This window comes from Zalophus californianus, chromosome 2 (assembly GCF_009762305.2).
Source record: "Zalophus californianus isolate mZalCal1 chromosome 2, mZalCal1.pri.v2, whole genome shotgun sequence".
Classification (NCBI taxonomy): domain Eukaryota; kingdom Metazoa; phylum Chordata; class Mammalia; order Carnivora; family Otariidae; genus Zalophus; species Zalophus californianus.
The window spans coordinates 39445177-39459215 of record NC_045596.1 but is presented as its reverse complement, the minus strand read 5'-3'; the positions used below and the strand labels follow the sequence as shown (position 1 = coordinate 39459215).

Below are 14039 nucleotides of genomic sequence, written 5' to 3'. Positions count from 1 at the left end.
CTCTTTTGTGTACCTGTGATTGAGTTGTCTTATTATTGAGTGTAGGGGTTCTATGTATATTCTGGATGTAAGTCCTTTATCAGATACATGATTTGCAACACTTATTTCGGTATGAGGTTTGTCTTTTCATTTTCTTTTTTTTTTAAGATTATTTATTTATTTATTTGAGAGAGAGAGAGAGAGAGAGAGCGCGCATGAGAAGGGGGAGGGTCAGAGGGAGAAGCAGACTCCCTGCTGAGCAGGGAGCCTGATGCGGGACTCGATCCTGGGACTCCAGAATCATGACCTGAGCCGAAGGCAGTGGCTTAACCAACTGAGCCACCCAGGCGCCCTGTCTTTTCATTTTCTTAATAGTATCTTTTGAGGCACAAATATATATTTTTAAGATTTTATTGATTTATTTGTCAGAGAGAGAGAGCACAAGCAAGGGGAGTGGCAGGCAGGGGGACAATTAGGCTCCCTGCTGAGCAAGGAGCCGGAGGAGGAGGAACTTGATCCCAGGACCCTGAAATCATGACCTGAGCGGAAGGCAAATGCTCAACCTCCTGAGCCACCCAGGCATCCCACAAATATATTCTTTAATAAAGTCCATTTGTTACTATTTTTTAATTGCTTGTGCTTTTGTTGTTGTAGCTAAGAATTTGTTACATCCAAGAATTCTTCCAAGGTCAAAAAGATTTTTTTCCTATTTTTTTTTTTCTTGAGGCTTTATAATTTTAGCTCTTACACTGAAGTCCGTGATCCACTTTGAGATAATCTTTTGTACGTTTTGAGGTAAAAGCCAGACTTTACATTTGTCCCAACACCGTTTGTTGAAGAGTATTATTTTTCCATTGAATTGTGTTGGCATCTTACACATATTCATTTACATTACACACATTTATTAGTCTCTTCCCCAAAACGCTATTAATTGACCTTATCCTAATTTCATAAATCAGTTTGAAGATTCATAGATTTTAACTCAAGTTCCCACAGTTGGTAGATGGCAGAACCAGCGTACCCAAGTATCTGGTTTACCCAAGTTACAAGAAATATCTTATTAAAATTTCATCACATGTTGCTTACTTCAATATAAAACCTTAAGCTACTTGAGGTCACATAGCACTTAGTCTTATCTTGCCACCGTAATCTAGTCCAGTATTGCTTGAGGGTCCTGTTATGAAACACTCAATTGAGTTAAGTGATTTTATGTGAAAATAACAACCTTATCATCTCCATAATTTTTTCTCTCAGTTACGTTTGTGCTTATCATTGATAAAACCAGACTTTCATTTTAAAGGAAATGTTTTAAGGAAATAACTGCTCACCTTCTATTAAAAGTCATTCATTCTGTATGAACATGAACTTCATTAGGAACTATGGTGAGTTGAGAGTGTCTGTGCTCATAGTTGACTATAAAGGAGCTTTTGGGTAACATAAAGTGGATTTCAGATAAAGACTTTCAGACAGTGATAGAAGTATTGGCTTGGAAGCCAGAGGGTCCTAGTCCTGGCTCTGCAGTCACCTGTTATGTGACCTTGAGCAAGACCTTGGATCTCTCTGTACCACACAGTCTCCTCACTGGTACAACAGTAGATGTGGACCTGGTTACCATTATGATTTGCCTCCCAGGATATGCTTTTGTTAAATGAAGTACTGTTTTAACACCCTGTTCTGCTCTGATGACACATCAACGGCTTCTCTTATGTGCAGATTGCAGTGAGAATATGTTCCACTGTCACACGGGCAAGTGCCTTAATTACAGCCTTGTGTGTGATGGATACGATGACTGTGGGGACCTGAGTGATGAGCAGAACTGTGGTAAGTAGCATTGTCTCCCTAAAGGTTTTCAGTGAAAGTTACAGAAGGGTGTAATCCAGAACCTGTAGCCCATTGTTTGTTAATGTGATTAGAAGATTAAATGACAAGATGGTTGGTTTCTTAATTTTTAGAAAGAGGAGGTTTTTTTCAATTACTAGTCTCAGTCGTGTCTTATGTGTAAATGTAACGTTTCTTATATAAAGTCCTAATAAGGAAGTGCTTAAGAGTGGAAAGATGGATAACAGTTGTTAATATGTTAGTAATTTTTCTCCTTGAGAGTGCTCTATTTCTTCTTTGGTTAGAGCCAGTGGCTCATGTTTAGATTTTGAGCTCTTGAGCAAAACTTTGCAGACGCATATATTGTCGTGTGTCTGATGCCCTTATTATATGCAACCAAAGACCCCCTCCTTTAGTTGATCGCCAAGCACGGCAGGGACAACTTCAGTAGAACTGACACCTAGGGTTAGGACAAGCACATTTATTTTATGTACACAATCTGATCTGATCTTTTAAAAAATGAACATACTTACTAGTTACACGTTGGTACCTATAAACATCTTCCTAAATCCCCACCCCAGACCCTGGTAACTATTATTCTACTCCCTGTTTTTACAGATTTGGCTTTTTAAGATTCCACATATAAATGCTATCACACAGTATTTGTCTTTCTCTTTGACTTATCTCATTTAGCATAAACACACACACTGTTCTATGTCTGTAATATCTTAATAAATAAATGAATGAACCTACTATTTAAAGAGCTGTGTTCAGTTGTGAATGGCATCTCACGAATTAAAAGCAGCAAAATTCCTTTTGCTTATTTACCTTTTTGACTTTGTGGTTACCTTTAGAATTTTTAGGTAGTCTATTACTGAGTAACGTGAGGACTTGTAATATGAACAATAAGGCAAGCTAGGACGAGGAGGTGCCCTGGAAAAATGGTGTGAAATAATAGTTAGCAATTAGAGAATATTGAAGTGGATGTTGGGGAAGAATCAGAGTAATGCCTTGGAGTGGCAAGTCTCGGAAATGGCCCCACGCTGGGAAACTCGCTTGTTTCTAGAAGCAGCTGTCCAACTGCCTCTCACTGTAGCCATAAAAATCTTGGAAATATGTATATGTACAAATCATCCCAGAAGTCACTAGGTAGATACGGATTGCCTTCTGGGACTGAATAATTGTGGCACAAAGAGTGAGAGGCAATTTTAATTGTATACATCACAGACCTTCTAGTTGGAAGAAGCCTTATAGATGATCTAATCCAAACCCTCCTTTTACCAGTGAGATCACTGGAGAAAAGAGTGGGGGCGGGGGAAATGTGGGGAACAGGGTGGAGGGCTTGGTAGTTGGACAGGTCAGTGGAGAGGGCCAGGGTATAGTTACTGTGTGATAAAGAATGGTCTTACCACTCAACATATGTCCTCTGAAGATAGTAGGACATCACAAAATGCGCTCTTAGGGTGATCTTGCCTTATGCAATGGTAATAGTTACAACTTTCCCTTAGACCAGTCTCTGCCCCAGCTGCCCATCGTTAGCAGGCTGAGCAGGTGCTGGTTCTTCTGGTTTCTGCACAGGCATCCCATCTATTGTGTCTTTCTTCTTTTCTCTGCACTCCCATCTTCCATGTACCTTACTTAACTGTTCCAATGTGCCTTCTCAGATTCATGGTCACTCCGTGAGTCTGTCAGTGACAATGGCACTATTCATGGATACTCGTAATAGTTCTCCAGTATTGAATCTGTCATCCCATGAATCCACACATATCTTTTATTTATTTATCTTTATTTTTTAAATTTAGATTCAATTAACCAACATAGAATACATCATTAGTTTCAGATGTAGTGTTCAGTGATTCATCAGTTGCATATAACACCCAGTGCTCATCACATCAAGTGCCCTCCTTAATGCCCATCACCCAGTTACCCCTCCCCACCAGCAACCCTCAGTTTGTTTCCTAGAGTTAAGAGCCTCTCATGGTTTTTTCTCCCTCTCTGATGACTTCCCATTCAGTTTTCCCTCCCTTCCCCTATGGTCCTCTGTGCTGTTTCCTATATTCCACATATGAGCGAAACTATGTAATTGTCTTTCTCTGACAATTTCTCAGTATAATACCCTCCAGTTCCATCCACATCGATGTAAATGGTAAGTATTCATCCCTTCTGATGGCTGAGTAATATTCCATTTAATATTCCATTATATATATATATATATATATATATATATATATACACACCACATCTTTATCCATCATCTATTGTTGGACATCTCAGCTCTTTCCACAATTTGACTATTCACACATATCCTTTTTTTTAAAGATTTTATTTATTTATTTATTTATTTATTTATTTATTTATTTATTTGACAGAGAGAGACACAGTGAGAGAGGGAGCACAAGCAGGGGGAGTGGGAGAGGGAGAAGCAGGCCCCCCGCGGAGTGGGGAGCCCGATGCGGGGCTCGATCCCAGGGCCCTGGGATCACGACCCCAGCCGAAGGCAGACGCTTAACGACTGAGTCACCCAGGTGCCCCCACACATATCTTTTAAAGGGCTATTTATATTAAGGTTATTCCACATCTCATGGTAAAGAATCCTTATAGATTCTATTCTCTGTGAGAAGAAACATCACTTAATTCCCTCTTTTCTCCAGGAATGTATAGTTTGGGGGAGAGGTTAAATCCAGGGTAAAAAGAATCATGAAAAAAATATATAAATATCCTGCATTTCTCATCCAGCAGTTTTTCCCAATATGAGTGTATATATTAAGATGGTTTGATAGAAAGCCTAAGCTTAGGGTCAGGAAAGATGACTGGAGATAGCTGCCTTCCCAATTTACTATAGAGAGGTAGGTTACAATTCTTAGAAACGTGGTAGAGTTGTCGCAAATACATCTAATCAGCTATCTACATTGTGAAACCAACATCACAGTTCTGTTTATTTTAACCAATGTGAAAATCAAACGTTTTTCATAGGGAATGAAAACAACAACTAAACAAAACAAAAAACAGGAACAAACTATAGGTCCTGAGAAAGCTGGCCAGTCGTTACTCATCTGAAAAACAGACAGGTCTTACCCCATAGAGATGGTGGCCAGTGGGTCACATGCTTGTGTAGGAGGTGTCATTTTAACTGTTCCAGATCCATCATAGAAAAAGTATTGAGGGTATTGGAACAGTTGGAACAGACTCTCTTCAGCTGGAGCTATGAGTCATTTGGTTCTAAATGTTTGTCATGCTGGTTCTCCGCATCCCCACGAGTTTCTGTTTTCTCCAGATTGCAATCCCACAAAGGAGCATCGTTGTGGAGATGGGCGCTGCATCGCAATAGAGTGGGTGTGTGATGGTGACCATGACTGTGTGGATAAGTCTGATGAGGTCAATTGCTGTGAGTTCCCTGATGATTTCCATTTACTTATTTTTTCATTTCTGCCTGGTTAGACAAATATGGTATCCAGCATTCAAACAGAAGATCGTTACACTTTGGCTCTAATCTATAAAGATAATAATTAAGCGGTGTGATGACCAGTGTCATGTATCTGGCTTCCACATGTCTCTCCTCACAACTCCAAGCTTAATTTGGCTGCTCTGGCCAAGCAGGTGTCTGTTTTCTCTATCACTGGCCACACATCTGTGACTTTGTCAAAGGGGATGTTCTTCCCAAAGATTGGGGGACTTTTTTTCTGCAAAGTATATATGAGCAGTTAGGCTTCCTTGCAGGAGCCTCCACACATGTTCTCAGGTACCACTTGTGGGAGAATATGGAGAGAATTGCCAGAGAGAAGAAAACCTTCGTAGCTCATAGAGTTATATAGAGTGCACAATAATAATTATAACTTTACGGGCTGTTGTGTTTCTGGGTGAGTAAACAGCCTTGAATCTTGAAGCTGGTGTTTAAAGAGAGCAATATTGACCTGAGTTAATATGATGCACTTTATGCATGTTCAAACTAATTCAAGTTTTTATTCCATCTTTTGCTGTCTAAGAGTCGACAAAGTTGATACATATGAGATTGAATATTTAACTTGCCTATAATATGAGGCAAAAATTGAAATGTGGGTTGCATGATTTTTATTTTGACATAAGAGAAGTCATCTAAATTAATTAGCAAATGCAGTGCCCAACTCTCCCCTTCCTGAGTTGAGTTGGAACTGGAAATATCACTTGATTCCTTATTGGTGGACATAGTGGAACGGAGTGGACTGTATCTCGGTGCATCTTGGGAAAGGAAGGACATGGTGCTCAAGTATAATGATTCTGGTGTTGAGCCTTGGTTCAAGCATAAGGAGCTTTAATATTAGGCAGTAACAGTGAAGGCTGAAGCCACAAGATACATGGGTTTCTGATGCTCTAAAGGACAATAGTGATAAAATTTAGACAACCTTCAGGAATGGAAGGTGAGTGGCTACTAGACCATCCCTTTCAAATGTCAGATGCCATAAGCAAGTTTTGAAATAAGGTGTTTATTGTGTGCAGGGTACTATGCAAGTTCTTTCACATAGGTCATTTCATTGGCCCTTTAGATTGGGTTGGAATAAAATGAAATGTTTGGGCTTAGAGTCAGAGAAGCTTGCCTTCACATTCTGGCACCAGCTTTTAACAGCCTTGTGACTTAGATAGTCGCTAAACTCTCTAGACTTTAATTTCCTTATTCTAAACAAGGTTGATAATATCTCTTTTGCAAGTCTGTTATGAGGATTTGAGATTCGATACATAACCCTCCCAGCACAGTTATCACCGTGTAGCAAGCCTTGAATAAATCGTAGCTTTTATATGCGCAGTAAAGCTACAGATCATTAACATCATTAACGCAATTTCTTACCCCACCCTTATCAAGAAAAAGTTAATTCTTTAGTAAGTGCTATTTAATAAGGCAAGGAAGAGTCAGGAAAGAAAACTTTCCATCCCCAAAAAACCCTTGGGTTGAAACACATTGATGGTACACTCCTTCACTTCTGTAGACCACGCAGATATTCCGAACACTTCCTTTCTGGGTGATGCCAGATAAGCGGGCATCCTCGATAAGCTCTACAGACGGCGAGAAGGACCAGACGGTGCAATGACTGTCGGACTGTTGTTCTGGCCTTCCGCAGCCTGCCACAGCCAAGGCCTGGCCGAGTGCCGGAGCGGACAGTGTATCCCCAGCACCTTCCAGTGTGACGGGGACGAGGACTGCAGGGACGGCACTGACGAGGAGAATTGCAGCCAGAGTAAGTGTGCGTCCCCTGCCCCGCGCATTCCTGCCTGTGGGGCGTTTCCTGGGGAACGCAGGAAAGCCTTGGCGGTTACCTAATGCTCAGTGCGATCCCCCCATACATCGCTCCAGATTTCCTGGCGCAGCGCTCCTGACAGCGCTGGCCCGCCCGGAAACCCTTTCTCCCGGTGAATTAGAATTCTCGAGCATCGTACACTGCACAATCATTCCTAAGGAGAGACAGTGGAGGTTGAACACTTACACAGCGTGGGAGATTCAGTTAACGGTTATGGGGAAAGTCAACACGATGAGAAAGGAAAAGCTGACTACGTAGTATTTCATTACATTAGATTAGGTTCCAATTAGGAGGAATTGGCTTCTGAAATTAAATGTGAAAGCCTCCTAAAATAACCGTGTTCAGAGAAGCACTTTCTTTTTCTTTTTTTAAAGATTTTATTTGTTTATTTGAGAGAGAGAGAGCGCGCACAGGGTGGGGCAGGGGAGGGTCAGAGGAGAAGCAGACTCCCACTGAGCAGGGAGCCCCATGTGGGGCTCAATCTCAGGACTCTCAGATCATGACCTGAGCCAAAGGTAGATGCTTAACTGACTGAGCCACCCAGGCGCCCCAGTGTCATTTTATTTTTTATTTCAAGTTTTTATTTAAATTCTAGTTAGTTAACATATAGCGTAATATCGGTTTCAGGAGTAGAGTTTAGTGATTCATGACAAAGAAGCAGTTTCATGTCTCAAGTGATGGAACAATATACTCGGCTACACCTGGAAAGGGTTACTGATGTCATCTGTGAAACTCAAAAAGAAGTAAATCAAATAAGTTGGCTTTTAAACTGTCGTTCCACACTGATTGTTTGAAGCCCCACTTTGAGTCGAAGCATCTCTCAGCACAGGGCTTCTAGGAGTACCCCTTGACTTAAAAATCACCGCATTTGTTTATCCGTGACCTTGCCACTCACCAGCATAGACTAGTCATTAAGAAGGTGGCCTTTGGAGCCCAGCTGCCCGGGTTCAAGCACCAGCTCTGCTAAGCTCTGCTACCTACTATCTCGTTCACTTTAGGCTGGTAACTCAACTCTGTTGTGTCTCGGGTTCTGTGTCTGCAAACTCAGAGTCATAACTGCCTCACAGAGTTGGCCCATGGTGAGCACTCCATAAATGTGAGCTCTTGTTACATGGCTGTTGTGTTAAAACATGTCTTGGGCTGGGCATATCACAAATCGGCCAATGAGATTAGTCACCTGTAGCTAAATTAGTTTTGTCTTAATAAACACTGATCATTAGAATTGCTTTAGTGAAAAAGCATTCCAGACCTGAAGGGAGACACTTTTAATCACAGATTTAATACCTATAACATCAGATAAAGGGTGATTCGTTTTACCAATTTTTAAAATTCAGAAGCAGAGTCTTTTCTAGCCATGAGTTATTATGTGCATACCAGCCAAGCACCTCCCTTTGGATCAAATTGTTCTTTCTTTCTCCATAATTCATCTCTGTTTGAAATAATCTTGGATTCTTCACTATGCGATGGCAAGATTCATAAAGTATTTCCTTACATATGTGAGATGCAAGAAAGTCATTTGATAAAATGGATCAAAAGTCAAATTTTATCATCTTTATATTACTTAATCTAATGAATTGAACTTAATAAATGTATGTCATGGTGCTTATAGGTGGTTAACCACTGGGGATTTACTGGCAAGTAAAGCAGCTCATGGAGCTTGCAGGCTCCTGGGGAAGATTGGCATGATACAAATAATTGTGCAAGTCAGTGTCTCACCATGGAGTGACATAGGCCATGAGGGAAAATTCAGGGAGCCACGTGCCATATATGGTATGCATGGCCTGTACAGGGCCTCAGGGAAGGTTCCTTGAGGAAGAGATGTTGGAGCTAAGATCTGAAGAATGAATGGAGTTGACTTAATGAAGGAAAGTGGGACTGGAAAAAGCTTTTCAGACACAGGGACCTGCTTGGTCAAAGGTCCCAGGGAGGAAAGGAGCAAGGCATATGGAGGGTTTCAGGAGAAGACCACTATGATTAAATCTAGGAGTGAAGGGGAAGGTACGACTTCAGAATGTTGTCACCAGTGAGCCCAGGCTGGCTCTGCTAGAGAGGTTGGGGAGGGAAGTAGGAGCCACCCAGGACTTTGGGCCCTATTCAGGATTCAGGCCTTTACAGCCCTCGGGCTCTGCTCTCAGCCTTCCTGTCTAGCTTCCCTGAGGCTCTGGTGAGGCCAACCTGTGCTCTTTCCACTCCAGCCTTTGCATATTCTGTTGTCTGCTTGGGGCACCCATTCTACCTTCTTATGCCAGCTTAACCCACCTGCCTTAAAAACTCCGTCAAGAAGCTTTCCCTTTACTGTTCTAGTCTGCTTCTGTTGCCTTACAGACACCTTCAGTGGTACTGTAATCACACAGCATTGTAAGGTTCTCTGTTCATGGCCATCCCCCTAGTTAAAGTATAAGCCATTTCACTTCTTTTTATCTTTTAATGCTTCATTGTCTATCTTGTCACATAAACTTGTCACACAGCAGACACTCAATATCTGCTGAAATAATGAATGCATGTTGTCTTATTAAAATTATTTAAGAGATGAAACTCATGGAAGTGAGCCTGGCTTATCTTGCAATGAAGGTTCGACTCTGATGAGATTAAAAAAAAAAAAGGAGTGGCATCTCTTTTCTTCAAGGCTATGATATATACTGTTGCACATTAATGGAAAGAGTCCAATATAATAAACATTGTCATAGCATTATAGATAAGAATGATTATACATATACACATACTGTTATTTATTCTTAAAACTGTCTTGCAAGATTTTCTAGATTCCCGATGACATGTCTGAAAGTAATTGACTATAATGGGCAAGAGCTAGAAAGAGAACAGGCAGTAATTTATTACCTTTTCCATTTAACCTACAAATGACCAGGAAATCAATGGGAAAAGCAGTTTCCTCTCTACATACCTTAAGGAAAAGCCATTAGGCTGACGCTACTGCTCTCATTCATTTGGGAACAAGAAACCCAATTCTCAGGTCATCACAGCTAGGCCAGTGATAACTTTCCAAGGACATACAGAAAATAGGGATCGCAGCTGCATAAGACTTGCACCATGACAGAGTATCCTCACTGTCCTGGTGTCGATGCCCTATTTATTTTTAGGGAAAGCATTTTCCTTATGGGGAAGACTAGAGTTGGGTGCAAATGAGTCCTTAAAATAATATCATTTGATATTCAAGAGTTCAAGATCATTATGTTGACCTTTCTCTCCAATCACATTTTATTTTGCAATCAAGTTTATTCACCCAGGCAAACAAAAAACACTTTTTTTCCCCATGAAAAGCAACAAGATCCCATTTTGTAGAATAACTTGCCTCTTATTTTTTTGTTCCTACAGAATCCTTCTGGAATAAGCATGTTGTATTTAGTTGCCAGGAAAATTAACCCAGAAAGTTACATATTTAACATGTGTTCAATATTTTTGGAGAAATTGGAAGGCAATTAAAGTTATGTCATTCCTCAGCTCCCCCAGATGTCCTTGATACTTCCAATCTTAGTGTAAGGAATTTACAGATGATGAAAGTGAATGTGCCTTTCCCCCCTCTGTAGGTCAGACTCCATGTCAAGAAGGCGACCAAAGATGCCTCTACAATTCCTGCCTTGATTCATGTGGTGGTAACTCCCTGTGTGACCCGAACCACAGTCCGAATAACTGTAGTAAGTACAGCAGCTGACAAGTGCAATCACCGTGTCAGGATATGCATTTCGCTTTTTTCTTTTGAATTGACATGAAAATGCTGAAGTCTGGAATCCCTCCAAATGTGTGTGTGTGTGTGTGTGTGTTTGTATACATATATATACATATTTCTTTTTTCTTTTTTAAAGGTTGCATGTGGTAGCGGAAAAGAAACAAAATGGTCTTACTTGACTTAGAAACAAATGTGTCATTGTCGATGGCCTATAAATCCAAATTGCTTAATATCATTACCATTACTTTCAGTTCAGCATCAGCTCCTATATGTTACTTTCTTGGCTCCATCTGCAGGCAGATGCTATCTTTCTTCCCTTTTAAAGCAGAGCTTCAAAAATGGAAACTTTATCCAAGAAGCAAATATGAAGTTCATCTAAACAGTGCGGTCTGTTCTCCTAATAAGATTTATTCTCACCTTTGCAGGAACTTTGCTGACCTAGAATGATCTTGCAGCTGTTATGTAAATTTGTCTGGGTGACAAGTGGTGTAAACTATTGGCTCACTCTAAATTAACTTTCAGGAGGGGGAATTCCTGGCGGGGGGGGAGAGAATGGGCAGGAATAACAGAGGGCTCTATAGGTTCTCATGGGAAATTGAAAATGAATCAGAAAGCCCCGAAAGACTCTGATTTCTTGTAATGAGTTTTTATTTGTAGGCTCTGCTTTCATATTCGGCTCGCTTCTTTCACTTTTTATAATTAATGTTTGGCCTCCTCTTCCACTTGGGGCTTGAGATTTAGAAGCAGGTCTGTCAGCTTTCAGTTGGCAAGAAAGTATGAAGGTATCTCCCAGTTGAAAGGCTGAAGGGTTCAGGTCCTAGCTTTACTCAGTGACCTTTCTGCATCCCTGTAGGGCTTATAGGGGCTGCTCCTGTAACCCCAGAGGTGTGAGGGAAGCAGCCAATGAAAAACCCAGACTGAGAGGACTTTTTGTTTATTTTCACAAGCACTTAATAACTGTTTGGCTAAAAGCGTGATACCCAGCCCTTTTCCACTTCTATATGAGAGAACAGTTGAGAGAGATGTTAATCTGACCATTAAGACATACTGCCATTTTCTTTTACTCACTCTAAACTGAATTAAATATGTGTGTATGTATGCATGACTATGTGTATGTGTATATGTCTATGTCTATGTCTATGTCTATGTATATGTATATGTTCTGGGTCCATTGTTTCGCTTTGCTTTATCCCCCAATCTGCTCTGGAACTTTTTCAGAAGTCTTTCTTTACTTCACCTTAACTTGGCATGAGCAATTTTGAGGAACAGTGACAGTGTCATCTCAAAGATATGTGTTTATTATTAAAGTTTTGGGGATTGTCTGACAGGGAATGGCACTTAGTGTTAGATTAAAAAAAAAAGTTGAAAGGGCAGTGTTGGCCTGTGTCAGATTTGGGTGAGGAGTATTGAGTGCATGTTGTCCTATATTCTCCATTTTTGAAATATGTCAAAATTTGAAATTTAAAAGTATGTTACACCTGTCAACAAGAGAAGTGGAAAGAAGGACACCAGATGACTCTGGTTCATAGTCAGCTGGTATTGATAGCATGCATAACAATGTTCCAGGCTCTGGGATGGGCAGTGGCCACTTGAATGGCGAAGAAGGGAGACATGATTTCTGCCTTCCTGGAGATAACTTTTCAGCGTGGGAGAACACACTGCCATCTTCTCACTTATGTATACCACATTCGTTTTCTCTTTATGTTCTTTCAATACACTCGAACAGTGTCCCCAGCGTCTCACTGTCCCTTCAGCTCCTTCTTTCACCACAGGGGTTCTTGCCAGGTTCTTTCCATACATATTCAGCAGACATCTGATCATCCCTCTTCTGAGTGCCAGGCACTGGGCTAGTCATTGGTCCTTTATTCCTTCTGTGTTATTAAAAATACCTTCCAATGGAAAGCAAAGGTGTTTCTTCTCATCTTTCAAAGAGCTTCATGATGGTATGTGTGTACCTGGTTCTCTGTAAAGTTGGACCAGTAGCATCTTCTCTCAGAAAACTTCATGCACTTGAAAAAGTGATTAATTATTTGAAGATCTTTACCACCGGAGAGACCATGCCTACTTAGATTCTGAGGCGCAGCTACACAGCACTGTTTTTGTCGTCCTCCATGCTAATAAAAATATGAGTTTGAAGAGTGGATATTCTGTCTGATGGAGTCAGCCTCTTACTGGAGTTGCTGGGAGTCTAGCCCTTGAAGACATTTGTTCTTGCTATCCCATAAAATGTTATGGGTCCCTGAAGATATAGAGTGGGACCCAAGCATCAGTATTTTTTACATTTCCAGAGGACTCCAATGTGCAGGCAAGGTTGAAAATTATTACTTCAGTGGTTTGTTCATGACTAAGCTGTAAGGGTATGTGACATCCCTGAAATTGAATGTGAAAAAGTCTTTATAGTTTTCAAAGTTTTCAGTGGAGAAGTCCATGGCTTATCTCAGATTCCCAGAAATGCCTATAGTGTTTTTTTTAACCTAAAAACCACATCTTTGATGACATTGTGTACTGATAAGCTTGAAATATCACAGTATCCCCATATCAACTCATTACCCAGGATCTTTAACATCTTTGTGCCCTGCTGGGAGGTGAAATACAAACATATCCTTGCCCTAGGGGGTTTGTGTGGGAATGTTATTTCCCCTCACTCTGGTGTGGGGGACTAATCTATCACTCCCACCTTGTAGTGTGCAGTCCAGACAACTGGGGAACCCTGTGGAAAGAGCAGTTCCTGGGCATGTGTCTCTCCCCACCTCTCTGTGCCCATGACTGCCATGGCTGTAGGAAGCCAGCTATCACTGTCATACCCCAGGGACTCTCACGTTCCTCACAGTGTTCCATCGACTGTTAGTTCTACATGGTTACTCATGCATTTCTTTTTCTCCAACATTGAGGAAGCAATGAGCAGCTTTGTTCTTCGAATAATTTCCTACTGACCTCTCAATTTACTGCCTTCTCCTTGCAGTCTCTAGTTGGAAGGAGCAAATAGTATAGCGGTGTGGTAAAGAAGCCAAACACCATAATGGTTAAGGACTTCAGTCCTGGGAGCAAATGGGAGATGAGAGGAATGATCTCTTTCTAAAAGCATTCCCAACAAATGAGTGAAAAACAAATGATTAAATTAGAATATTTCCATTTGGTAACCAGTTGTTTCCATTTGGTAACATGCATTGGTGAATTAATGGGTCAAGGCATTGAGCATCTACAGCTGCTCACACCCCAAAAAGAAAGAAATCAGATATACTTTGCCTTCTGATGGAAGAACACCATAGCACCCATAGTCTTCCCTAAGG

At 40.9% G+C, this 14039-nt stretch overlaps 1 protein-coding gene across 5 annotated transcripts in view; it reads left to right on the top strand.

Annotated features, from left to right (window-relative positions):
- Positions 1-14039, top strand: part of CORIN (corin, serine peptidase) — a 237543-nt gene that overhangs the window by 160557 nt on the left and 62947 nt on the right. For all 5 annotated transcript variants that reach the window (XM_027598351.2, XM_027598352.2, XM_027598354.2 and 2 more), the window contains 4 exons: positions 1693-1800; positions 5072-5182; positions 6888-7004; positions 10610-10717. In XM_027598351.2, the coding sequence (XP_027454152.2) occupies positions 1693-1800; positions 5072-5182; positions 6888-7004; positions 10610-10717 (444 nt within the window). The remainder of the gene's footprint in view (positions 1-1692; positions 1801-5071; positions 5183-6887; positions 7005-10609; positions 10718-14039) is intronic.